The sequence below is a fragment of the Cydia fagiglandana genome, chromosome 1 (assembly GCF_963556715.1).
Source record: "Cydia fagiglandana chromosome 1, ilCydFagi1.1, whole genome shotgun sequence".
Lineage (NCBI taxonomy): Eukaryota > Metazoa > Arthropoda > Insecta > Lepidoptera > Tortricidae > Cydia > Cydia fagiglandana.
The window spans coordinates 29,843,150-29,869,965 of record NC_085932.1 but is presented as its reverse complement, the minus strand read 5'-3'; the positions used below and the strand labels follow the sequence as shown (position 1 = coordinate 29,869,965).

Below are 26,816 nucleotides of genomic sequence, written 5' to 3'. Positions count from 1 at the left end.
AACGCGCAACTCCCAGTAGTCTAAAGCAAACCAAAAGACGACCTTAAAGTTTTTTAGAATTGAACTTTGATTGTTTTTTGTTATAGATGTATTGTGTGCGTCATTTTATGTTTACTAAACATGTTGTATTGTCAACAGAGCGAGCAGACGTCACCGTTCCGGCGCTGGACGACGGGCAGCGGCGCCGGCAGCTCCTACCGCCACCATCACGACCCGCGCGCCATGTATAATAAGGTACGTCGCCATAACCAATGGTACCTATAACCTCTACTCTATTGTTTGGCGTGCTCGGCCACAGAATAAATAATAGGAATAGGTACAGAAGGTTAAATCTCTAACAAAACGCGTCTATTACAACAGATATGACCGCTAGGTGGCGCAAGCGCGAGCAAGCGTCCGTTCCGTAGCGGTGCGCGGCAACTACTATGGCTATACGACACCAAAATTGGTGTGGGCCGCATGTACTTGTAGCCACGCGACGAAATCGCGGAGTGAGCCACGCCTGGCTCGGCTCACCACTGCTCCATGCAGTCATTAGTGTTATGAATGTTAATGATTCGCTGTCAAACATGCGTTTTATTAGACAATGAGAATTATCTATACCTATTCTGTGCCATAACCTTTCAAGGTGCGTTCAGACCGTCTATAGTTCGTTTTTTTAACCGACTTCCATTTCATAGAAGGAGGAGGTTCTGTATTCGGTTGTGGCTATTTTTTTTTTCTATGTACGTTCACCGATTACTCCGACATCCGTAGTCCGATTTGAGTAATTATTTTTTTGTTTGAAAGGAGCTACCTCCGAGTTGGTCCCATTTTAATTTGGTTCTGTTCTGATGATGGGATCCATGAGGAATTGAGGGAACTCCTCAATTTTTAAAGGCACATGCATGGTGATTTGGGTGTTTTCTTAAGCAACTCGAGCATTTTCTCTCGAAAACCACCACTTTGATGAAGTAGACCTGATGATGATGATTGTTTTGATGATAATGATGATGATTTTTTAAATGTAGTATGTTCAGCAATTACTCCGGCACCTGTGATCCGATTTGAGTAATTCTTTTTTTGTTTGGAAGGAGTTACCTCCACGGTGTTTCCGTATTATTTTTGGTTCTGGTCTGATGATGGAATCCATGAGGAATTGAGGGAACTCCTCAATTTTTAAAGGCACATGCATGGTGATTTGGGTGTTTTCTTAAGCAACTCGAGCATTTTCTCCCGAAAACCACCACTTTGATGAAGTAGACCTGATGATGATGATTGTTTTGATGATAATGATGATGATTTTTTAAATGTACTATGTTCAGCAATTACTCCGGCACCTGTGATCCGATTTGAGTAATTCTTTTTTTGTTTGGAAGGAGTTACCTCCAAGGTGTTCCCGTATTATTTTTGGTTCTGGTCTGATGATGGAATCCATGAGGAATTGAGGGAACTCCTCAGTTTTTAAAGGCACGTGTAAAGTGATTTCGGTGTTTTCTAAAGTAACTCGAGCATTTGCTTCCGAAAACCGCCAATTTGATGTAGTTCAAGTGTAGCCAAGTGTAGCCTTACCACGAGTTTGACATTGACATATTCGCTAAGTTAGCGACGCTAACGTCTTCGTAACTTACTATTTATGCATCTCGCTCGCACTAATATGCCAGTACGAGCGAGATGCAAAGAAAGTAAGTTACACACACGCTAGCGAATAAATCAATGTCAAACTCTTGGTAAGCTGGTAAGGCTACTGATCGGGGGTTAGGGTTAGGAGTTAAGGCGAAGCGAAGTTAAGGGAATGGCGGTTGAAGGGCTGCTGGTTCAGGGTCGAGGGGTTCATGGATCAGGGGTTGATGCGCTGTGAGGTAGAGTGATCGGGGAGTTGAGGGATTGGGTCAGCGGCGGGGCGGAGGATGGATTTAGTGTAGTGACAGGAATTATAATTTCCCAGACGGACTCGAAAAAATTCCTGATTAAGTACATATTTATTAAAGTAGGTACACGAATTTAGTGTTAATCATGATGTTGTTTTTCATTCATGCGTCGCGCACTTAACAATGCGTTAAAAACAAAAAATGGAAAAATAAAAACTTTTTACAAAAAAAAAGAAAACCGACTTCAAAAAGGATGAAATAAAATATTATCCTTTTTAAGTCTATGCGTTACCAACTGATATGTTTGAAGTCGGTGCCAAGCCAAGTAGTAACAATACCCGTCAAAAATAATCAGCTTTAAACCCCATTAGAACTGTACTAATGAGTATTATAAATGTGTAAGTAATTCTGTCTGCCTCTTTGTCGCCTTTTCATGGCTAAACAACTGAACCGCTTTAGGTGAAATTTGGCAAGAACGTAAATTCCTTGATTTGTTTTATATTTTGAAATGTAGTCCTCTGAATAAGGGACGGGAAATAACTCAGTAACAGTAACTCTTTTTTTTTCGGCCGGAGTCATTCAGAGCGATAGCACGCGTTTATTATCTCCGTTTAAAAATCTTAAATAAAAATAAAGTGCATTATTTCGGCAACAACACAGAGTGAACCTTAAGTGCAGTGTTAAGCGTCTGTTTTAGCGTAACGATCTCAGTGCAAAATATTTTAAGATTCGATACCGTGCACGGCTATTTGTTTCACATCGACATTCAACCCAAGCTCTCGCTTACGCGCGGCACTAATGAGCGGGCTGAACGATAATACACACCTTGTCGACCCCGATATCGAATCGAACAAGGCACTTGCGCCTACCGCCAGCATTATGCATACAACACCGCCGCACAAATTTTCATCAAATCCAGATCTTTCCTCGGAAACTCGGAAGCGTAAGTTTGACAACATGCAAGCCTCAAACTTACCTGATGAAATCGCAGAAGTTATTGATCGAAAGTTCTCGGACATACAGACCAGTATAACCGCGACCATAAACACGGCGTTGGCAGCTTGCTTGACAACAGAACTCTCAAAAATTACGGCGACATTAACTGACATTAAAACGGATATTAACAAACTTAATCGAGATAACACCACTATCAATCAAACACTAGCGGAGGTAAAAACTCGATTAGACGATATTGATAACTCCTTGCAGTTTACCAGCTCGCGTCAGGACTCGCAAGAAACCCGACTCGAAGCTATAGAATCGAATGTGTCAACATATAAAGAACAAGCCAGCCGTATACATGTGCTCGAATGTACTATAGACAAGATGGAACAACAGGCAAGAATGAGCAATCTGGAAATATGAAACATACCGGAGAAACGGGGCGAAAACCTAGTTACTATTTTTAATAACATCGGAACCGCAATAAGGATCACATTTACGCCAGGCGATATCGTGTCAATTCACCGGGTTCCGCACGCTAACCCTAATTCGAGTCTGCCTAAAAACATTATCGTACGTCTCACATCGGTTATGTTACGCGACAACATTTTAGCTGCATTCCGCACCGCCAAGGGAATAAATACGACTCAATTGGCACTAAGCGGCCCCACACAAAAAATATACCTTAACGAGCATCTAACGCTCAAAAATAAATTGCTGCTAAGACGGACTCGTGAGGCCGCCTCGAAACCCAACTATAAGTACGTCTGGGTGAGGCATGCCTCCATCTTAGTGCGGAAAGAAGACACATCTCCAGTACTCGCCATACGAAGTGACCTTGACCTACTTAAGTTATCAGCGACGAGTTCCTGACACAATAAGACGCGTGCACGTTTATTATTTTTATGGAAATTCAATGCAATTTCGTAATTGCCGTGTAATTACCAAATTCTCATGTCTACTGATGAGTATGTTATACGTATTCTTTACTAACTTTTTACCTATGCCTACAGTACGACATTGTCAGAGCGGTCTATTATATAAGTACCTATACTATGCGGGACACGACATATACTCGTGTATTGTAAATAAAATGCCTTTAAGTTTAATGCATATTAAGAACATTTATAATGTATCACAATTTCATAATGGATAGTAATTATTCTGTATATTACCAGAACTGTCGGGGCCTTCGTACAAAATTAAATACTCTGTATATGAATATTCTTTCTCATGACTATGACGTAATTATTTTAACGGAAACCTGGTTATGCCCAGATATAGCTAATAATGAATTTATGGATTCACGTTATGCAGTGTTCCATTGCGATAGGGATTGCGCGGGCAGCGGGCGCGGCATCGGTGGCGGCGTGCTCGTGGCCGTGCTGCGCCAGCACCGCGCCGCCGCGCGCGCGCCGCTGCCCGCGCCGCCCGGTCGACCTGCGCTTCCGCCTCTTGTAGATAACATAATCGTCGAAATATTGGTTGGTCAAAATAGGAAACACGTCATTAGTGCAGTGTATATTCCACCGCAGCAACCTTCCTTAACGTATGAAATACATTTTGAACAGTTACACGAACTGCTATCAGAAGCCGAAATAAGTAGTTACTGGATTGTTGGAGATTATAATTACTCCTCGCTCGCTTGGCAAGATCAAGGAAACCATTTAAGTATAATTTCAAACGAACATATATCCCTTCGCGAAAAGTGCCTTATTGATTTTATCGAGATATATAACCTTACTCAGTATAATATATTCTACAACAGAGGGGGGAAGATTTTAGATTTATTCCTCACCGCCGATTCCAATTGTACGTGTTTCCGAGCTCCCGTCACCCTTGTACCTCCTGATGACCACCACCCCCCGTTTTACGTTTTAGTACCATTTAAGAATCAAAATAAAACCATTTCCCCGCCGCCAAAATATAAATATTGTTTCGACAAAGCTGACTACACAGTTATTAGTAAAGAACTTGAATCAATTCCATGGGCTGACCTCTTCAACAACTTATCAGCTGATTGTGCGGTAACCCAGTTTTACGAACGTATTTACACAATAGTAAAAAAATATTTTCCATATAAAAAAGCATATTCCGCTAAATTTCCCCGTTGGTTTTCCCCTGCATTAATACACATATACAAAAATAAAAAACAAGCGTGGGTAAAATGGAAAAAATACAAAAATTTTGTCGATTATGAGACCTTTTCCAAGCTAAGGAGTCGATTTAAAGCGGAATCAATTAAATGTTATAATAAATACTTAAATGTAGTAGAGAATAGCATACAAGGCAATGTAAAATACTTTTGGACTTACATTTCGAATCGTAAACATTCTTCACAGATTCCTAACACTATGTCATATCAAAATGTACAATCCAGTGACTTAGTAGAAATTTGCAATATGTTTTCGGTATTTTTTCTCTCAGTCTTCGAACCTTCGACAGTAACTGACGATCTTGATATCACCGAAAATAATCCGACTTCTCATATAAACATACACAATATACATATATCTACAAATAATATTACCCATGAACTAAACCAACTAGACGTATCTAAAGGTAAAGGCCCCGACAATATCCCTCCTATATTCCTTAAAAAAGTTGCAAAATCAATAAGTGTACCGCTTACTATTTTATATAACAAATGCCTAAATGATGGAGTTTTCCCATCTATATGGAAAACGGCAAACATTGTACCAGTACATAAGGGAGGATCCAAACAATTGATCGAGAATTACAGACCGATATCTATTTTATCCACCCTGTCAAAGGTTTTCAAAAAATTAGTGCATAAAAAAATTTACCCCAATATACATAATCAACTAATTTCAAATCAGCACGGTTTCGTTCAACGTCGTTCAACAACTACGAATCTTCTTGTCTATACAACGTACTTATTCGAAAGCCTAGATAATAACATACAGGTAGACAGTGTTTACACTGACTTCAGAAAGGCCTTTGACAGGGTGGACCACCAATTGCTTCTGGAAAAGATAGCTTTTAATGGGATACGTGGAAACTTATGGCGTTGGTTCAAATCTTATATTACAAACCGCACTCAAAAAATTACTATAAAGGGATATGAGTCACATGCTACTACAATCAGCTCCGGAGTCCCACAGGGATCCATTTTAGGTCCACTGCTATTCGCAATATTCATAAACGATATAAGTTCCTGCTTTAACTATTGTAATATCCTACTCTATGCAGATGACCTCAAAATATATCATACTGTTAGCAATTACAACGACTGTGAGAAATTTCAGCAGGATTTAAACCGCTTCTCGGACTATTGTCATGCCAATAAACTTAGACTCAATATGGATAAATGTAAACTTATCAAATTTACAAAAAAAAGATTAACTTTAGATGACTCATATTACTTATGTAACACCAAACTAACCATAGCCCATTCAATAAGAGATCTTGGAATTACATTAGATTCAAAGTTACATCTTGATCAACATGTAAATAATGTAATCAGTAAAGCGTTTAAAATGTATGGGTTTGTAATGCGCTCTAGTACCGAATTTCGTCATCCGAACACATATTTGCACCTATTCAAGTCACTAATTCGCTCTCAACTAGAACACAATGTATCTGTTTGGAACCCTTATTACAATAAATATAATGAGGCCCTCGAGACCGTTCAAAAAAAATTTCTAAATACTATGTACTATCGTTGTCATCGCAGTAGATTATCTTATCCAGAGTTACTTAACAAATACTGTATGTTAGATCTTAGTTCTAGGCGCTCATTACTTGAAGCATTAGTACTATACGGCATCTGTAATAATCAGTTTGACTGTATTGCTCTCAATAACAAACTTTGCTATAGAGTACCCAGCCGCAGTAGACAGCGAGAGGCGCGCCCTCACCAGCTGTTTGTAACCGGCCGCTGCCGCACGCACGCTGGTGAGCGCGCTCCTCTGCGCAGACTTGTCAGTACATACAATAAAAAATTTAATCACATAGATATTTTTGGTTGTAGTTTAAGTGTTTATAAAAAACATATTATTGAGACTTTAACACGCCCTACAGACTAAGTAGTTCTTCTAGTTTCTCACACTGTATTTCATAATAAATGTATATTTATATAACTACCTCACCATTCTATGTTGTTGTTGACACCGGGAGTCCGGTGATTAGTTCGGCTCTGAATGAACATTACATTATCTATAGTAATAAGTGGTAAGCGGTGTGGGCCACACATATTGTAGATATTATAGCAATTATAGTTAAATAAGTATAACTTGTAGTGGTTGTTTGTTTACCTAAATAAATGAAAAAAAAAAAAAAAAAAGTTGGCTTGGCACCGACTTCAAACATATCAGTTGGTAACGCATAGACTTAAAAAGGATAATATTTTATTTCATCCTTTTTGAAGTCGGTTTTCTTTTTTTTGTAAAAAGTTTTTATTTAGCATTAGAAATAAGGTACCTAAACAATCTTGATGTGTCTTTTAATTGAAAAACACATTTTTTTAAATAAGCTACGGCAAATATGTACATAACAATACTGAATCTAATACGATCATTTATATTCTTCTGCTTTCATAAGTAATAGTTTTTGATTTTTAACCGACTTCCAAATCTCAAAGAAGGAGGTTATCAATTCGGTTGTATGTTTTTTTTTATTTTTTTTATTTTTTTTTATGTTTGTTACTCCATATCTCCGTCATTACTAGACCGATTTTGAAAATTCTTTTTTTGATTGAATGTATATGCATACAGATTGGTCCCGTTTTTATCAAAACCCAGTTCTGATGATGGGATCCATGAGGAATCGAGGGAACTCCTCAAATCTTAAAGGCATAAATATAGTGATTGTTGGGTTTTTATCAACAAATCAAGCATATACATCCAAAAAAGTGACATTTGATGAAGTGGAACTGCTGATGATGATCAGAACAGAACTCTTCAACGACGCATAGTTCACGTTTGTCGATTTTTCCTTTTCGTTATGTTTGTTAAACAAGTTAAGTTTTTAAGCCACATTTTTGTCAAGCTCGAGTTCTGATGATGGGATCCATAAGGAATCGAGGGAACTCCTCAAATATTAAAGGCATGCGTATAAAGATTTTTGTATTTACATCAGAAAATCAAGCATTTTCATTGAAAACTGTCGCATTTGATGAAGTGGAACTGCTGATGATGATCAGAACAGAACTCTTCAACGACGCATAGTTTACGTTTGGCGATTTTTTCTCTTCGTTGTGTTCGTTAAGCAAGTTAAGTTTTTAAGCCACATTTTTGTCAAGCTCGAGTTCTGATGATGGGATCCATAAGGAATCGAGGGAACTCCTCAAATATTAATGGCATACGTATAGATTTTTTTTGTATTTTCATCATAAAAACAAGCATTTACATTAAAAGCTGTCGCATTTGATGAAGTGGAACTGCTGATGATGACCAGAACAAAACTCTTCAACGACGCATGGTACACGTTTGGTGATTACGAATTTTGGTTTTGACTTGGACTGGGACCCGGACTCGGGCTCATACCCGGATCCGGTTCGGACCCGGACCCGGACCCGGACCTAGAGTCGGATCCGGATTTGAACCCGGACTCGGACCCGGACTCGGAACCGGACTCGGAACCGGACTCGGATCCGGACTCGGACCCGGTCTCGGACCCGGACACGGACCCGGACTCGGACCCGGACTCAGACCCGGACTCGGACCCAGACTCGGACCCGGACCTTGACCCGGAAAACCACTATGATACCTTAACTAAATAAACCACTATGATTACCTATCTTAAAATGTAGGTATAAAGTATGATGCTGCCAATCTTACTAACCCTTCCCGCTTAAACCCCCGTACACCGCACCGCCTGCGCCGTTAAGTGGGTTAGGTTAGGTTTGAACTGCGATCCTCACAGAATCGAACAAAAGTGGGTTAGGTTAGGTTTGAACTGCGATCCTCACAGAACCGAACTGCTATCTGAGAAGTGGGTTAGGTTAGGCTAGAACTACGACCCTTATGGCTCCTCTACACGATGGGCCAACGCCGGCCACTCCAAGGGACGCATTTATGCGTTAGAGGGAGCAAGTGATATTGCTATCTCATTCTACTGCATGGCTGCGTCCCTTGGAGTGGCCGGCGTTGGCGCATCCTGTAGAGGAGCCATTACAGAAGCGAAATGCTAGTAGAAAAGTGGGTGGTTTTACGTCCTTTTCTACGTAGTGTACCATCTACAATAATCTTTCACCGGCCCCCATGGAAGTCGGTTTTTTTTTCTTAAAAATTATTATAAAGCATTTTTCAATTAAAAGACATGTCAAGATCGCTTACCTTCTTGCAAGTTCTTTCTAATGTTAAAAAAAACGAACTATAGCATGAGTTGCGTTCTCGCGCGCGCGTCCATACTTGAAGTCGCGCAAGATGTATGGAGTCGCGCGCGAGAACGCAACTAATGCTAGCAGGTCAGATCTGTTAAATTAACGTTCTTGTAACGCAGATGCTCTGAACATAGCTTTAAATCTCAAGCCCTGTTTTAAGGTTATTTTAGTTGTTTTGATTATAATTGAATTTGGACCCACCTCGTCCGTATCGACCTCAATTTATACAAAATACAAAAATACTTCATTTCATAAAATGCAAAGCAAAGAATTTATTCTCAAGTTATTCCCGTTAATACAAGGTTCATCCTTTTTTTGCAGCAAATAAGCGAAGGCGCCGCGCCAGCGGTGCCCGGTGCGGGCGGCGTGGCGCGCTGGTCTTTAGGTCTTGAACAGTTGCTGGCCGACCCAGCGGGTGCTGCGGCATTCGCGCACTTCCTCTCCAAGGAGTTTGCAGCTGAGAACATCAGGTGAGACTTTATAATGGAAAGGGTACAGTCGCCATCGCGCAGGGAGCGGCCGAGGTGTTCAAAAATATCTGAACACGCACTCTAACGCCTTGACAATAGAGGCGTGTTCAGATATTTGTGAACACTTTGGCCGCTCCGATGTATCTGATGGCGACTGTACAATTAGAAGTATTTTTAACATTTTTTTTTTCAGAAAAATATTTAGGTACCCTTTAGGTCTTGAACAATTACTGGCAGACCCAGGTCACCCAGGTCCTGCAGCATTTGCGCATTTCTTGTCTAAAGAGTTAGCAGCTGAGAACATCAGGTGAATAAATTGAATAATGAGTAAAGCTTTGGATCTAACTTGTGTAGCATTTTGGCAAATTGACGAACTAAATCAGAATGGAAGAAAAATCCAGAGCACCCTTGCATCGCCAACTGTCATCCCACAGAGAACTTTTCATACAAGCAAATTTTAGCGAACTACGTTTACGTTGATAGGCAGTTGAGTACAACCGGCTTTTTCTGTAAAATTGAGTCAGAGCGCGGCGCGCTCATTCATTCTTCCGTGAAAATTGATCATATATTCTATTTTATTTCCTGTGTTTTAACCCTTTGAACGTCACGCCTATCGTGAGCGCGTGATCATGAACCTTGTCGGAATGCACGAAGGTTGATATTGGGCTGCCAAAGGTCTGCTTTAGCGGCCAAAGGGTTAACCTTAGAACATTTGCACATCCTACGTAAATACTGAAATGTCATTGTTGTCCAGATTCTGGTGGTCCTGCGAGCAGTACGCCGCGGCCCCTGAGTCCGGGCGCGCGGCGCTCGCCCAAGAGATCTGGTCGCGACATCTCGCGGAAAAGGCCCCTGAACCCGTCAACGTGGACGCCGCCGCGAGGAGAGCTACTGAATTAAGGATGCATCAGACACCGGCACCTCAGGACTTGTTCCAACAGGTGTGTATGAAGACAGGGGTCAAATGATCTGGTCCGTTAGCCCTGATCTTGAATGTGAACCGGCCCAGCGAGTGCCAAACTTGGCTTAATCAATAGTATCAACGTAACCCCGGCATTTACAGTACTTTGTTATGATTTGCGACATTTACAAATCTTTCTGAGAAATTATACGTCAAACAAAAGTAACGATGCAATTCAATAACCATGAAATGATTTGCGGTTTTAGAAAGTTGCATGGATAGCTAAATAAACATTGTTATCAATAAAAAATACAACTCTCTTAAACTCTGCATTTTATCTTTTCAGTGCCAATACTTCCATCTACTGACCATCTAGTATGAGTTGAGTTCTCGCGCGCGAGTCTATATTAGAAGTCGCGCAAGATGTGTGGTGTCGCGCGCGAGAATGCATCTCTGAGAGCGAGCAGGTCTAATAACTCTAAAGAAGAGTTATAATTCGAATTTAAAATTAACTTAATTATTTGTCCAACAGGCCCAAAAGCAGATCTTCAACGTGATGAAGTTCGACTCTTATCCTCGCTTTTTACGCTCCGGGGTTCACGCTGAATGCGCAAGAGCAGATCTGCGTGGTTTGCCAGCTCCGTACGCGCCGAGAGCGACGCAGCCGGACCCCCCAACGCCTACAAAAGTAAGGGTTTTAATATTTTTCATTCATTTTTCATTTAAGTCACATGAATGTCATGATAATGATCTCATCGGAAGATCAGCTCTGGAACTCGTCAGCAACATGCTGAGATGAGGTCATTTCGTGGCACTTTATTCATTCTATGTTTTCTTTATTATGTTAAATTGATTGTTTGTGTTTACGATAAAAATATTTCTATTTCTTTCATGATGGCCTACAGCCGAATACATAATTTGAGGTATAAAGTAACCTAAAGCTATATAAATGAAAATGCTAAAGCTATATGGTTTTGCACAAATCACCCGAGGTGTTTTCGGCTAGTTTTTGACCCCCCCTCCTCCTTGGTGATATTTGGTGAGGTTTTTAGCTATCCCCCTCCCTCACATAACCTCACGTGTATTTTTTTTTAATTTTGCCATCCGGCCGGTCTTCTATAGAAAGCACCACGTGATCACCGGTCACCTTTCATAGAAAACGAATTGTCAGTGCCGAAGTTTCGTAGCGTGCGTCATGCTTTATACTAGTGCTTTATATAAATCAGACGCATTAAGCAAAATCTTTAAATACACTAAGCTATAGTTGAGTACATATAGTACACAAGTAATTCCTGGCCAACCGTCTGAATAAAATGTACTAACATTTTGTAGTAAAATAGCAAAATAAATTAAGTTTTTTACCTGCTTTGCACCTAATGCAATCCCTTTGATTAGTCGTAGATCCAGTTATAGTTTCAAATCCGAATGATTACCAGTACTTATACCACATTCACCGACAGCCACCGGGCTCTCTGCTCTCTTTTCGCTACAAAGCGGACAAAATATACCGACTACGAACGAAGCACGTATAGCTCGCGCTGACGGTGAATGCGAATATTTTAAGTGACCACACTTCTCACGGCCTCACTCATCACCGGCACCCCGCACCCGTCCCACCCCCAGCCGAGCCCTAATAACCGTCCGTTGACAGTGTTTTGACGTTGAACAGCTGAAGAAGTCGGCCTCCAACGCGTCGGAGCGGCGCCGCAGCGGCGGCTCGCTGCTGCCGTGGCGCCTGCGCGCCGCCTCCCGCGACCGCGCCCCGGACCAAGCGCCTATCACTGATGTGAGTCCACTTTTTGCGTATCATTTTTGAAGTGAAAACTTCTTTAGTAGTAGGGTTAGTAAGGAACACAAATGTATGGAAGTGCATGCACTTTAGTCTCAGGCGATGCCGCTTGGCACGATTGTTCCTTAGGTCAAACAAAGTTGATCTGGCCCGGTAGCCAGGAGATCGTACCATGCAGACCCCCCAAAAAGGGGGGGGGGCGGTGAAAGGGTCGGCTCCCAGGTCCAATCTATGCTATATTCCTTCCTAGTCTTAGCAACTAGGGCAAGTTATATATCATTTTCGTATAAATTAGGGACGAGGAATTCATTTTTGAAATAATTATTATGCCTTTCCATACAAAAAAGAATGATTTTTGTACAAAACATGAAAATGTTATGTAATTATTTGTGAGAATCTTGGATGTTACAATCACAGTGTGGCGATTTGCACGAGATAAAAAATTGGACGATGTAGCCCATGTATTCTTTATTTTGGAAAATATCACTTTAAAGTAGGCATTCATACATTTTTATGTAATAACAAAATAAATTATAGCGCATGGCGGTAACGATTTCCATACAAATGGAACTATGCCCAAAATCAAAGATTAAAAATGTTTACTAAAACACTGTTTTTGACATTTTAAAAGTTTATATATAGTGTTTTAATAATTTTTCCATGCGTTTTTGCCCTTTTTTGGTACAAATGTGTTGTTTATATTTTTCTTCCATACAAACTTTCTCCCCCCTATTTGCCCCCCTTAAGCGTTGATTTTATAAAATTTTATTTTATCTTAAACTTAAACCTGTTGCATTTAATTGATGTTGAAAATTTCAGCTTTATATCTTCAGGGGTTTAGATTGTATGATGTCTGAAAGTAAGCAGAGTTTTGTTAGATATTATGAAATAAAATGTCTTTAGCTCAAACACATGTAGATCCTAAACTACTGAACATTTTAACCTGAAAGTTTGGACATCGATTAATTACAAAAGGTATAAGTTAGTTATAAAAACAAATTTAAAAATATCTACCCTTAAGGGGGGAAATCGGGGGGAGAAAGTTTGTATGGAAGAAAAATAAAAACAACAAATTTGTACCAAAAAAGGGCAAAAACGCATGGAAAAATTATTCAAACATTATATTTAAACTTTTAAAATGCCAAATTCAGTGTTTTAGTAAACATTTTTAATCTTTGACTTTGGGCATAGTTCCATTTGTATGGAAATCGTTACCGCCACGCGCTATAAATTATTTTTTTACTACAAAAAAATGTATGAATGCCTACTTTAAAGTGATATTTTCCAGAATAAAGAATACATGGGCTACATCGTCCAATTTTTTATTTAGTGCAAATCGTCACACTGTGATTGTACCATCCAAAATTGTCACAAAAAATTACATAGCATTTTCATGTTTTATACGAAAATATTTTTTTTTGTATGGAAAGGCATAATAATTCTTTCGAAAATGAATTCCTCGTCCCTAATTTATACGAAAATTATATATAACTTGACCTAGTTGCTAAGACTAGGAAGGAATATAGCATAGATTGGACCTGGGGAGCTGACACTTTCACCCCCCCTTTTTGGGGGGTCTGCATGGTACGATCTCCTGTCTACCGGGCCAGATCAACTTTGTTTGACCTAAGGAACAATCGTGCCAAGCGGCATCGCCTGAGACTAAAGTGCATGCTAAATGACCTTACTGACCCTACTATAGCGGCGCTGTGTACTTTTGAGGTGGGGAAAAAATGTTAAACTCGACCGTAAGGCGTAACCCTCTCTTTCTACCGCGCGGCGAAAATGTATGCCTGACCCTGCTGTTTCGTTTAGGCGGCGCAGGGCGCTTGTGTGACGTCCCGTGTGACGGACAATGTCATTTTGTTTTTTGATTTAAATGCCATCTAGTGAGTTTCCCTCAAACTGGTATTAATATAACTGTAGTACTCACAGTGATGTGCTTAGGGGTTTCAAGTAATGCGACGAAATAACGCTAGATGGCGTTAACCTCAATCATTTATTTATTTATTTATTAGTCAAATAAGTAACACAGCATTACAGTAAAGCCAAGGCACTGTGAAACTACAAAATAAAATACAATATAACGAAACTACAATTAAAAACCAAAGACAAATTAAACATTAGATTTGGGCGACGACGTAACAGCGTGGCTCCATTGCGTCGTCTGACATACATCGTGCTGGACATTTTGCACTAAATGGCGCTGTTATTAATATTATGAGTTACAATGTCGTTGAGCTTTCACTTCTGCCGGCACTCCCGGAGTGCAACCCGTTGTTTTTTTAATAGCCTATTTTGTGTCCCACGGTTTGGTGCAAGTTCCCGCCAGTCGCTGCAAAAAGCGCCAAGGTCATCCCGCAATCTCTTTTTTGGTCTACCTCTGCCCCGGCTAATCTGCGGTGTCCATTCATGGGCCTTGTTGCCTGATTTTAATTTCTATATAAACACTGATATCACAGTTCATTGTCTAATTATTATAATTATTGCGAAATCAATGAACACGAGATGTGTACTAACATTAAACAGCCGTGGAAAATCACGATAACCAACACAAATATTTGCCTCACCACGTTTCCGCGCGTATTAAATATAGAACGCGAAGAAAACGGATGCCTAGCACAACATACACAATAATACACATGCAAACAACAATAACGTGGGATTATTGAGTTTAAAATAGATTTCTATAAGGACAATGATTCTATGAATATAACCACAATAAGACGGATAGAACGAATTATACTGTGACTCATTATTATATTAGGTCTATAAGATTTTTTTAAATAGCCTGTTGTAGTGTCCCACTGCTGGGCAAAGGCCTCTCCCCCTGGTTTCCACAACTCCCGTTGTAGTACCTTCTCCGGCCAGCCACTATAAGAGATAACGAAATAAATTCGTGGGTTCATACCTCGGTTGTGCTGCTGCTGTATGGAGCAGAAACATGCAAAAAATTACTAAAATTACTCTTATTTGCTGTTTATTTCTTTTACAACAACTTAGATTAAACATGCGTTTTGTTAGAAAATACTTAAAATCAAATTGTTTTATTAGTTCATAATATCGCATGTCTGCACCCCTGAGGCGTAGTTCCTTAAACGACCTATCATAATGATATTCAGTTTTCAGAGTGTGCACCTTACATCATCCATCATCTTATCAAGCCATTGTCTGAACAATGTGAACCGTAATCCCTTATGACAAGGCTCATAAATCGCACTATTTATTTTTACCATTTACCTTATATTTATAGATTTGATTAGCGAACTTTTATTAGGTTTTTATTCGCTTTGTTTTCTGGTTTTTACGTTTTCATGGGGCATTGTTTGCTTTATGAATTTACGTGCTTACGTTTATTTTGGGAATATGCTACTTTAATTGCCTAATTTTCCAGTCTAGTGACTAGCCAACATGATTTTTTTTATTGACATTGAGACGGATTGGCTTTTTTTCCATTGTTATAACTGGTGCAGTTCAAACTAGATTTATTAGTAAAGGGATATAATTTTATTTCCAGTACTTATTCGTTAAACGTAGGTAACGTTTGTATCAGACTGCAAAATACTTAAACGTTTTTCTACTTAATTCCAAATACCTGTTTTCCGCACTTGTTAAAAAATTACGGTATTCTGTTTAGTCATATTTTAATGCCTTTATTATAAGCTGTTTTGTCGAGTGGGCAATTCGTATTCAATAAACCCTTCTTTATTTCCAGCTCGTAAAATCCAACATGTCCGGCCAATGCTCGCTGTGTCGGGTGGTGCTGCCCGACGGCGCGTCGTCGGTGGTCGGCGTCGACGCCGCGCTCACGGTGCGGCGGCTGGTCGAGAGGCTGCTGCAGCGGCTCAACCTGCCATGCCCCAACTATGACGTCATCGTGAGGGACGATCAGGTATAACTCATCGACATAACCTTATCTTTATATCCCAAATGCTAAATTAGAATAACAGGTCATAATTGTCTCCTAATTTATCTAACAAATTTTACATTTTAGCACGAAATTAGTTCAAAGGCAGGATGATTGAGTTGTACTTAAATTCGGCAAGCTGTCATTTTACTATCTGGGACAACATAACACAGTTTAGTAACTAAAATTCATAATAAATATAACATTTGTAAACATCAACATCTCCATTTTGCCACAGCGTAATGGTCTCATAGAGCGGCCAGAGCGGGTGAATAGAATATTACTTGATGATGATCATGATAAGCCATTTTATTCTGAACTTCTCTGTTTTGTGTGAGCCATGTTCTTGTTTATTATAATATGTCTCGAAGCTCAGTTTGCCTCTTGACATAGGCCTCCTCTAACATTTTCCACTGGGACCTGTCACGTGACAGAACATTACTTACGATACCTCAAAGACTCAAAAGGTTTTCATGCAACATATTCTGACAACTGGCTAAATCTTAAAAACAGTACTATACTAAATGCAATGTATGTTTGTGTTCAGGGTGAATGCTCAACCATCGACCCCTCCCAGCCGTCCACGGTCCTGAGCGGGCGCGAGGCGGTCGTCGAGCGGCGCTGCGTGGTGCGCGTGGAGGTCGCGGGGAAGGTGGTCGCCGTGCGCTGTCGGCCTCAGCGCCGCGCCGCGCACGTGCTGAGGCCGGTGTTGAGGAGGTACCTGCCGAGGGCCTCGCGGTACAGACTGTTGAGGGACGCTGCGCCGTTACCATTGGATACACCTGTTCAGGTTAGCATCTTGAGTTTCTAAGGCCCACTTGCATCATCCCACTAACCCGAAGTTAAGCGGTTATACTGTTAACCCCGTGTGAAATTATACTGGTAACCATGGGAACTCCAGGTTTAAACGGTTAACCCCGAGTTAGTGGGATGGTGCAAGGGGCCCTAACATGGGCCCCCTGTGATATGTTAGGGAAATCTTTGAACTGTGAGGTTCCAATTTAAAATCATTTAAGCTAAATAACACAAACAAATAATACATTTTTTAGGAGCCGATTTTGTTACCTCCGTAGACCAGCTGGGGTAATACCTGGGTTGAAAACAGAACGTTTTAGCTCTAACGTCCACTGAAGCGGAGTATATGCCCACTGCTAGTTTTATTTATTTCCTTTACTGCCTGTGCAGAATTAGCTTGGTCTGACTCTACACCGCGTTTTTATTGAATTCCGTTAACTTCGGGGTATGGTTAAGTACGTTTAAGAGAACCAAATGGCATAGTTAATTTAAAAAAAATTGTTTTCTTTTTTGGAATTATTTTGTTTAAAAAGTAATTAAATGTACCATATAGCGTTGTTGTAACACGGGCATTACATTTAACTCAACCAAACAATTGAAATCTGTGACATATCAATGTCATTTCGTACATCAATCGACCGAGATTGTACTTAAGTTTAGTAGTAAATATATGAACTCATTCTAAACACTAATCAATATGTAAACCGGCCCTAAGGCAAGTGTACACGCTTGTAGAGGCCTTATAGGAAAAAAAAAAATTATTGATTATCTCCGAAATGGACTTAATTAGAATATCGGTGTCTTTGTGAAAGTTACTTGATTTAAGTTTAGGAATGCACCCTTGAAATTAACGGAAATAAAAAAAAACACGGTGTATAAACTTTCTAAGGTCTATTATATGTTAATATGTGACGTTATCTATGAAAAGGGATCTTATTGTCGATGGCGCTTACGCCATTTTTAGCGATGCTCCGATATAAATGCAGGGTAAGCGCCGTCGACAATAAGGCCCCTTTTCATAGATAATGCCCTATATGTATATACTTAAAGTTTTATACAATTTATTACATTGTTACAGGAGTTAGATGGCGCGCGACTCCTCATACTAGAAATACCGGGGGGTGAAGAAGTAACCGAGGTGGAGTGCGAGTTGAGTGCCGACGACGAGTTGGACTCGCTCAGCGAGATGGCGCTGCGGCTGCACGATGATAACGCCGATGCTCAGGTAACATACTAGAAATACCGGGGGGTGAAGAAGTAACCGAGGTGGAGTGCGAGTTGAGTGCCGATGACGAGTTGGACTCGCTCAGCGAGATGGCGCTGCGGCTGCACGATGATAACGCCGATGCTCAGGTAACATATTACAAATACCGGGGGGTGAAGAAGTAACCGAGGTGGCGTGCGAGTTGAGTGCCAATGACGAGTTGGACTCGCTCAGCGAGATGGCGCTGCGGCTGCACGATGATAACGCCGATGCTCAGGTAACATACTAGAAATACCGGGGGGTGAAGAAGTAACCGAGGTGGAGTGCGAGTTGAGTGCCGACGACGAGTTGGACTCGCTCAGCGAGATGGCGCTGCGGCTGCACGATGATAACGCCGATGCTCAGGTAACATACTAGAAATACCGGGGGGTGAAGAAGTAACCGAGGTGGAGTGCGAGTTGAGTGCCGACGACGAGTTGGACTCGCTCAGCGAGATGGCGCTGCGGCTGCACGATGATAACGCCGATGCTCAGGTAACATACTAGAAATACCGGGGGGTGAAGAAGTAACAGAGGTAGAGTGCGAGTTGAATGCCGATGAGTTGGACTTGCTCAGCGAGATGGCGCTGCGGCTGCACTTAATATTGAACTAATGTCTAATGGGTAACGCATTCCCCAGCGTGAGCTATACGACGGACACTTGTATTTAATAACGCGTTTTTCCGCTTTGTGTTGGAAAGCACTTATGAACGGGGAATTCGTCTAGCGAGTCGCTCGCATTGTAATTGTTAATATCAACGTAAATGCCTAGGTAATGATTTTTGTAATCCATTTAAATTATGTGAAACATCACTCCGTATGTTTCGTTGGTAGTAATTAATTTTCATATTTGATTAGAATGTAACGTTGTATGTTGTATTGCCACAGAGCGGCGCTTGCAGCACGAGCCGCGGCGACGCGAGCGGCCTAGTGCGCGCCGCGCTGCGCCCCGGCCCGCCGCTGCACCACCACCCGCCCGGTACGTGGACGTTATATAAATCATTCATACCGGTTTTAAGGGTCGCAGACGATAAAAGAGTACATTATGCACTCGCGGAAGCAAACGCGGTGGTCGGCCAAAACTTTGATTTTAGTATATGTAGGTAGGTAGATACATGCATCTGCGCGTGGTGGGGCACAGTTGCCAACTCACAGCATCAGCGGTATAAAGCTTCGATGAAACGCTTCGGTTTTTATATCTAGCTGTAACAATATTATTTGATTCCAGATTTCCTAAATAATCTGCAAGCGGCACAACGGCTGCGGCTGCACAGCGGTAACGGTGCGGGTGCTGGTGCAGGAGCGGTTCGCGAACCGCCTCCGCTGCCGCCCAAGCCTTCTGCACGCCCCGCCGCACCCACACTCGTGTGAACACGCCGCTATCTAATGGTGGAGCCGAGCAACACCAGGTACGGTATCGAATACACTATCTTTTATTTTTTCAATAATATTCTTGGTAAACCCCATATTATGATTAAAATTGTAAACTGTTTTCGAAATATAATTTGAGATTTAATTCCTTCCTTTGCGTGAGAAAAATCGCTTCAGTGGCAAACCCTGCCGCACGTACGTTAACTTTTAATTATTTTAAAGTCACAGAATAAAATTCCCGATTTTAACTCTTTTTATTTAACCCGATTCAGCTCCCCTGACGTCTGAATCTCACTTTAATGGACCTTATACTTTACATGAAAATGTAACCTAATCTTAATTTTCTTCTTATTGCAGGAACGACGAAAATGTTCAATCCAAAATTAAATTGAGTCAGAAGATATGACGTCAAACCGCAGTTGCGGGTCGCCTTAGTGGAGACAAACTATTGAAGATTTATTGTAATCAAAATAAAGTGTATAAGTGACTCTTCAATAAGATATGACGTCAAACCGCAAGAAGGATACGGTTTGACGGTGTAAATGACTCTTCATTTAGAAGATATGACATCAATCCGCAAGGTTTGCGGGTCGCCTCAGTGCACACGTACTGTTGAAGATTACTTGTAACTAAAAAGTATATAGTTACTCTTCAATTAGAAAATGTGACATCAAATCGCAAAAGGTCACCCTCATTGTTAAGATTTGAAAATAAATTATAGTAAAAATCTTAGTGTGACTCAATTTGAAAATATGATGCCATCAACCGCAAAGTTTGCTGCAGAGACTGTTAAGGATTAAAAATATCTTAAAGTGTATATTCTAGGGAACAAACGAGTGAGTTTAAAATTAAAAATGTAAAATTACGCTTAAATTGACTTAGATATAGCAATAACTTGAAAAGTAATAAAACGGGAACAATACAACATGTTCTTTTATAGTCATCGATTGTTTTTCAAATTATCACCACTACTTAGACATCAGGTATAATAACATGATCACAATTCTGCACCAAGTATATTTTGACACTTGTGTTTTTAGTAACTAGAAAAACACCGATTACTATTAAGAATGTGTGAGTATTCGTTATTATTATCCATTATAAATATTATAAAATCCATACAAAGTCGTATAAAATATTGATATTAATTAACCTACCTAAATAATATATTGTACAACTAAAATATTCCTAATAAGCACGAGTGTACAAATGCATGCCATGAGATCATTCCACTAGAATGATTGTTATCATCTGTATGTATAAATCTCTCGTTATTTTATCGATGTCCAGAGTTCAGAATGGGATCATATTGTACAAAAAAGTATTATAGTTGTAAATAGTTACTAATATTTGGTGCCTTCCATAGACATAAGACTGCACTAACATTACTTTTATCGAATTGTGGAGCGGACCCTAATATTATAGAACCTAATTTTAAGATCTGGTAACAAATTGTAAGTTTTTTATACATTTCTCCTTCTGTCCCAAGATATTATAAAACTCTTTTCTTAAAAAATCAGGTCATGGATATAGTCAGACCGTAAAAAGTCTGCAGCGATTTTGATAGCCCACGCAGTGCAAGTGTCATTTTAAACGTCAAACTTCTATGAAATTATGACGTACACATAACACTTACACTGTGTGGGCTATCAAATCCGCTGCAGACTTTGTTAGGTGCGACTATAAATATCTTGTTGTTATAAACATAAATAACTTAGAAGTCTTATTTTATTCTGGCAACCACTTATGTGGTAAAAAAAGGTTGTATTTGACTTACATTCATGACATACACAAAATTATACATACATTAACAGCACCCCTATGTGTAGCTTTAGCATTTGATTTGTCGAATTTTGTGTTAAATTAGTCAATAGTAATTTATTATTAAAAATATTGTAAAGCAAATGATTTATGCTCGGAGAGTATATGAAATAAAATAGTGTTATTAACTTGTCTGGTTTTATTTATTACTTCCATAAAAACAAAGAACTAGGAATTTGTTTTAGATGTTCGTGTCAATGTCAAGATAAAAAGTATGATGACTGAACCAGTTAGTGGCAGATGAAACATTTGATTTTGTACCTTATTGCAATAACCATAAAGTCAATACTACAAACATACAGGGCAGTATGATGTACGATTGAAATCATTGAAATAGGGTGCATTGGGATGGGATAAATGCGAATTAACTTTGGTCAAAAATCACGTTTGTTGTATGGGAGCCCCACTTAAATCTTTATTTTATTCTGTTTTTAGTATTTGTTGTTATAGCGGCAACAGAAATACATCATCTGTGAAAATTTCAACTGTCTAGCTATCACGGTTCGTGAGATACAGCCTGGTGACAGACGGACGGACGGACGGACAGCGAAGTCTTAGTAATAGGGTCCCGTTTTACCCTTTGGGTACGGAACCCTAAAAAACAAGTTGACCAATATAGTTTGTTATTTACCTAAAACGATAAATGTTACATATGATAGCAAGGAATTATGGACGCCTTTTCCTACTGACACTAACAGACTATATAAATTAACTTGCAAGACTTGCCTTGAATGTATATACATTTTTAGCAGTTAATCATGGACAAGGTTCAGACCAGCTCATTTAATAAGATTATTTGGGATATCGATGACAAAAAGGCCAAAGTAATCTAAGAACAATTTTCCCGTGTTTTTCAAGCTACAGACGAGTAATTCGTATATTTTCCGTTAATAAATGCAAATCATATCTTAGGGTGGTATATTCCACCTGTCCAATTTCTTTGTTCAATGTCAGTGTGTCTCACTCTCTCATTAAAGCAAAATGGAAGATGCAACGCAACACACATTGGATAAAGAAATTGGATTGGATAGGTAAAATACCAACCTTAGACACATTTCGCGCCTTTTTACCAGCGTTTTTTAACCATAGACAAATAACTTTTTCTATGTCACTGGCAATAAAAAAAAAACAAAGTAATCTAACAACTATTTTATTGAATATAAATCACTTATTAGCTACAACGGCCGTTTCAGTTTCATTCGTTTCCGCTGGCAACGACACAATTTCCTCCTCCAACACCCTAGTAAGTTTCGAAGGCTCTTTAGGCGGCGTCCAATCTGGTATAATCTTGTGGTGGATCCTCCAAGTCCCGTACATGTTGGAGAGATGCTTCTCGAAGACGATGTACTCGAGCACGTCCTTGGCGAGGATCTCGCTGCCGTGTAACAGACGACCGAACCGGTCGTACACGGCGAGCTGCTGCTGGGTGTGGAAGCGGACTGTCACCTGGAAAAGATTAAGGGTCGGTTGCACCAAACTGTTACGAACGTTAAAGAGTTCGCTAAATTTTTATGTATGGAAAGTTTCATAGTAAAGGCGCGGGGCGCGCCGGCTGACGATGATCAGTCTGTCAAATGTGGTTGGTGCAACTGGCACTAAGTATGGGGGTCATTTTAATAACAACAAATCATTGTTGTCATTTTAAAAAATGTGCCAAATGGCAGTCGCAATTTAGATAGCGCTATATTACTCTAGACATTACTAACAACTATAATATCAATTTCATTGAACTGAAAAAGTTAAGACCGCAAACCTTAGGAGGTTATGTTATGACACTAAAAGTTATTTTAACTGAAAGGATGCCAAATTTTGCAATAAAACTCCCCAGATAAACCAATCTACGGTAAAAATCTTAAAACAAGTCGCCTTAATAGAAAGGTGGGAAGGAGGGGGGAAGGGAGGGGCAGAAACCCCCCCTCTAAGTTTCCCCCCGCGGAAATGCTTGGTTTCTAAATTATTCATAATTTCATAGTTAAAATTTGAGGTATATGGCAGTGCCAAATATTGGGTTATTTGCAGATGGTCTAGAACGCAAAATGACTAGTGTAATTTTGCCTATATCACTTTTAGTCTACATCCCGAACAGTCCAGAACGCAAAATGCCTACATCATATTCGTCGTTTTATCTTTACGTTAGCGAAGTCGACGGAGCCCCGCTATCGCGGGGCTCCTATTCTGGGCTGTTTGGCCTTCGGCCATTTGAAGATAACGAACGAACCTAACCTACCTACCTTACTAAAAACCGTTCGCGATGTAGACTATAAGGGATATAGGCAAAATATTACACTAGTCATTTTGCGTTCTAGAGTTCTAGACCGTCTTAATATTCAATGATCACCCAAAAAAAAATTTTTTGCGGCAGCTAAAAATGTTTTAAATCAATTAAAAACATCCCAAAACAACCCCTCACAGCGTCAGTTATTTATTTTATTATTATTTATTATTTATTTATTGGAAAACCAACAGCACATGAAACATATTAGCACTATGTATAAAAATCGAAGGCCAATTATAGGTTTTCACAGATAGAAATTACATAGAAGATAACTTCGCTAAGTAAGTATATATAGTTTACAATTCTGCGTAGACTAAGCAAGTACATACATAAATTAAGAATAAAAACTATTGAGGACAAAAATCATTACAGACAAGATAGAAAGGTCAAGCTCACTCAAAGAATTTAAGCGTTAAAATACGTCGTATAGACTGCGTCAAATAAGGCGACTTGTTTTAAGATCCAACCCCAATCTACTGTTACCACATGAATTTTCAGTCAGTCATTGTCATTACACACTAAGTCTTAAAAATAAATGAAAATTTACCTGTCCAAATATATTCTCCTTACTAACAACATCCGTACACCTCGCATGGCACACCCTCGGCGGCTCCAGCGACTGAAGAAACTTCCACCGAATCGTCTTTAAGTGTGAATTATGTCTGAACTCCCCATAAGCCTTCTCCGTAACATATATCTGCAGCGCCCTTTTGTCATTATTAGATAAAGCTTCATGGGCTTTTATATAAATGTCTTGTGCTTGTTGGCAGAAGATTTTGGAGTCGAAATCTTCTTCGAAGGACTTTATTTTGCGGATGGCCATCATGGATTTGGATTTTTTCTCAAGGAGTTCGGCGGCCTGTTTGACGCGGGTTGTGGACGCGAGGGAGGCCTTGCCGTCGCCTTCTGGGGGCACGTAGGGCTCGAAGGCACCGCCTGAAAAATGGACTAAATTTAGAGGATGGATATGTTTGCATTTCCTGTATGAACCATTGATTTAGTTATTCATTTTATCATTCATCAAGCTGTTTCTATAATAGTAGGAGATCCCACATATATGGTCGACCATCACCAATCTGTCTGACGGATGAAACTATGAAAATATGAAATAAAATATGTTCCAGAACATAAATATTTTTTTTCGTGTCGATCCTATGGTGTGGGATGTTGTTGGAAAGGTCTTTCAAAATGAATAGGGGTTTTAAAACAACATTTTTTTTTAAATTGAATATTTTCGTAAATAATCGCTTTGAAAGAATCAAAATGTGTGTGACAATTTTTTTATTGTTTCTACCTTATAGTGTGGGGTGTTGTTGGATAGGCCTTTCAAAATAAATAGGGGTCTTTAAACAACATTTCTAGATAAAGTGAATCATTTCGGAAATAATCGTTTAGAAAAAAATAAAAAAGGTTTTTCCTTCTAACTTTTGAACCATCTGTCCAAAAAATATGGAAAAAATCATGAAAATAGTGCTTAAAAAACTCAATCAAATAAAATTAAAACAAACTTGATCAGTTAAGCCGTTTATGAGTTATCACTAAAAGTCTTCCCTTCTTATTTTAATTAAAAGCCTGGCAACCCTTATTTGTGACCGGATTTTCGCAGGCAACCCATTGTATTTGCAATAAAATTACCATCTTTTTGATGTATAATTCAAGCGTCAGACAGATGAGTGCAATTATCGATATAAAATCACATCTTTAAACACGGCAACCACATAATAGTGACCGAAAAAGATAGGCAACCTAGTTGATTTATGTTGTACAAGTTGTATACTTTCCATTGAAACTTTTTACAAAACAAAAAAATTTTTTTTTCGTAAATTTATTAAAAATAGCCTTGACCATATTTCTTTAGGCAACCCTATTTATTTATGTTCTGGAACATATTTTCTTTCATATTTTCATAGTTTCATCGGTCAGACAGATTGATGAAGGTCCCATATATGGGGGATCTCCTACTATACTTCACTAGTTCATGTCAATGCCTGAACTATGAGTATGTAACTAATAAGTAGTAGTAGTAGATAGTAGTAAGTATTAAGTTACTTAGTTTAGGTATTGATGTGAAATATTTTTTATGATTACTTAGAAGTAATAAAAAAAAATAACCAGATTATGTTTGTTTTAATTTCTGAATAATTTTCAATGTTATAATTTTTATGTACCAACAAACTAGGCGCCTAGGTTTTTCATTCTATAATAGGTAATATAAATTTCTAATTATCATTTTATCTGCGAATGAAAACTCATGGTTACCACCAAAGATTTTAAAACTAAACACAGGCCCCTTCATATAATTCTGACCGAACATTCTCGTTTGGTGTGCCTTGGTGGAATGCAAAAAATCATCTCGAAAATATACAAAGAGAGAAGAAAAATTTTGTCAAGATCCTTATATACAAGAGATTAACGACTGTCCATATAATTATACATTTTAAACCTGATTTAATCAATTACAAGCCAGCTAGGTACATACTACTTGGAGGAATAAAAGATTATAATATACCTGTAGCTGAGATGTAAAACGGGCGCTCGATCCACGGGCGCGGCGGCATGAGCCCGCGCTCCTTCATCTTTTGCCTCAGCTTCTCCTTGGGAAGCGCGTTCGTGTCCTCATTGTAATCCGGCAGTTCCACCTTCAAATATTTTTCGCGGCGGAGCTTCTTGAATTTAGGGTTCCAGTGCTTGCTTGTCGTCGTACGTGACGATTGCACCAGGATCGCGGCAGGGAGTAATCGTAGGTTGCCCAACTGGAATGTTTAATTTATGTAAGTATTTGGACAGGTGAACAATTAAATGTAAATAATTAATGATAATGCCGCGACTTACTTTGGATAGTACGCATTGTGCCATCTTATATTGAAATGAAACGTATGCCCATTAATTTAATTATTATTTTTACTTGAACTAAACAGCAAAAATTACAAATTGTATTTATTTCTATAACCTAAAAACAGCTGGATGAGAGAACTGTCATTTCTGCGTTTGGTTATCTTATCTATATTTTATGATACAGTTACAATACAATTATGTCCAGTTGTAACAAAACGCAATTCGTACGCCTGGTTGACACGATCTGACAAACTTAGAAAAAAATGTTAGCG

General features: G+C 39.4%; 2 protein-coding genes across 2 annotated transcripts in view; one reads left to right on the top strand and one right to left on the bottom strand.

Moving 5' to 3' along the window:
- Nucleotides 1–21,562, top strand: part of LOC134669218 (regulator of G-protein signaling loco) — a 105,412-nt gene extending 83,850 nt beyond the window's left edge. Inside the window, exons 4-14 of the mRNA XM_063526735.1 lie at nucleotides 139–234; nucleotides 9,460–9,608; nucleotides 10,363–10,549; nucleotides 11,042–11,197; nucleotides 12,179–12,295; nucleotides 16,014–16,190; nucleotides 16,753–16,995; nucleotides 18,079–18,353; nucleotides 19,131–19,221; nucleotides 19,471–19,651; nucleotides 19,971–21,562. Coding sequence (XP_063382805.1) covers nucleotides 139–234; nucleotides 9,460–9,608; nucleotides 10,363–10,549; nucleotides 11,042–11,197; nucleotides 12,179–12,295; nucleotides 16,014–16,190; nucleotides 16,753–16,995; nucleotides 18,079–18,237 — 1,284 coding nt within the window. The 3' untranslated portion in view covers nucleotides 18,238–18,353; nucleotides 19,131–19,221; nucleotides 19,471–19,651; nucleotides 19,971–21,562. The remainder of the gene's footprint in view (nucleotides 1–138; nucleotides 235–9,459; nucleotides 9,609–10,362; nucleotides 10,550–11,041; nucleotides 11,198–12,178; nucleotides 12,296–16,013; nucleotides 16,191–16,752; nucleotides 16,996–18,078; nucleotides 18,354–19,130; nucleotides 19,222–19,470; nucleotides 19,652–19,970) is intronic.
- A 1,006-nt stretch (nucleotides 21,563–22,568) lies between these two features.
- Nucleotides 22,569–26,680, bottom strand: LOC134669420 (large ribosomal subunit protein mL45). The gene is made up of 4 exons (XM_063526997.1): nucleotides 26,542–26,680; nucleotides 26,219–26,462; nucleotides 24,257–24,645; nucleotides 22,569–22,880 (listed from the first exon to the last, which is right to left on the bottom strand). Exons 1-4 carry the CDS (start codon nucleotides 26,563–26,565, stop codon nucleotides 22,599–22,601), a joined length of 939 nt encoding a protein of 312 aa, XP_063383067.1. The 5' UTR covers nucleotides 26,566–26,680; the 3' UTR covers nucleotides 22,569–22,598.
- Between the last annotated feature and the right edge of the window lie 136 nt (nucleotides 26,681–26,816).

Excerpts from the sequence above, each read along its gene's own strand:
- LOC134669420 (XM_063526997.1), bottom strand. The coding sequence starts at position 26,565 with ATGGCACAATGCGTACTATCCAAA. Across the intron at positions 26,463-26,541 it reads CACAATGCGTACTATCCAAA|TTGGGCAACCTACGATTACT; the intron begins GTAAGTCGCGGC and ends TAAACATTCCAG. Across the intron at positions 24,646-26,218 it reads GTTTTACATCTCAGCTACAG|GCGGTGCCTTCGAGCCCTAC; the intron begins GTATATTATAAT and ends TCCATTTTTCAG.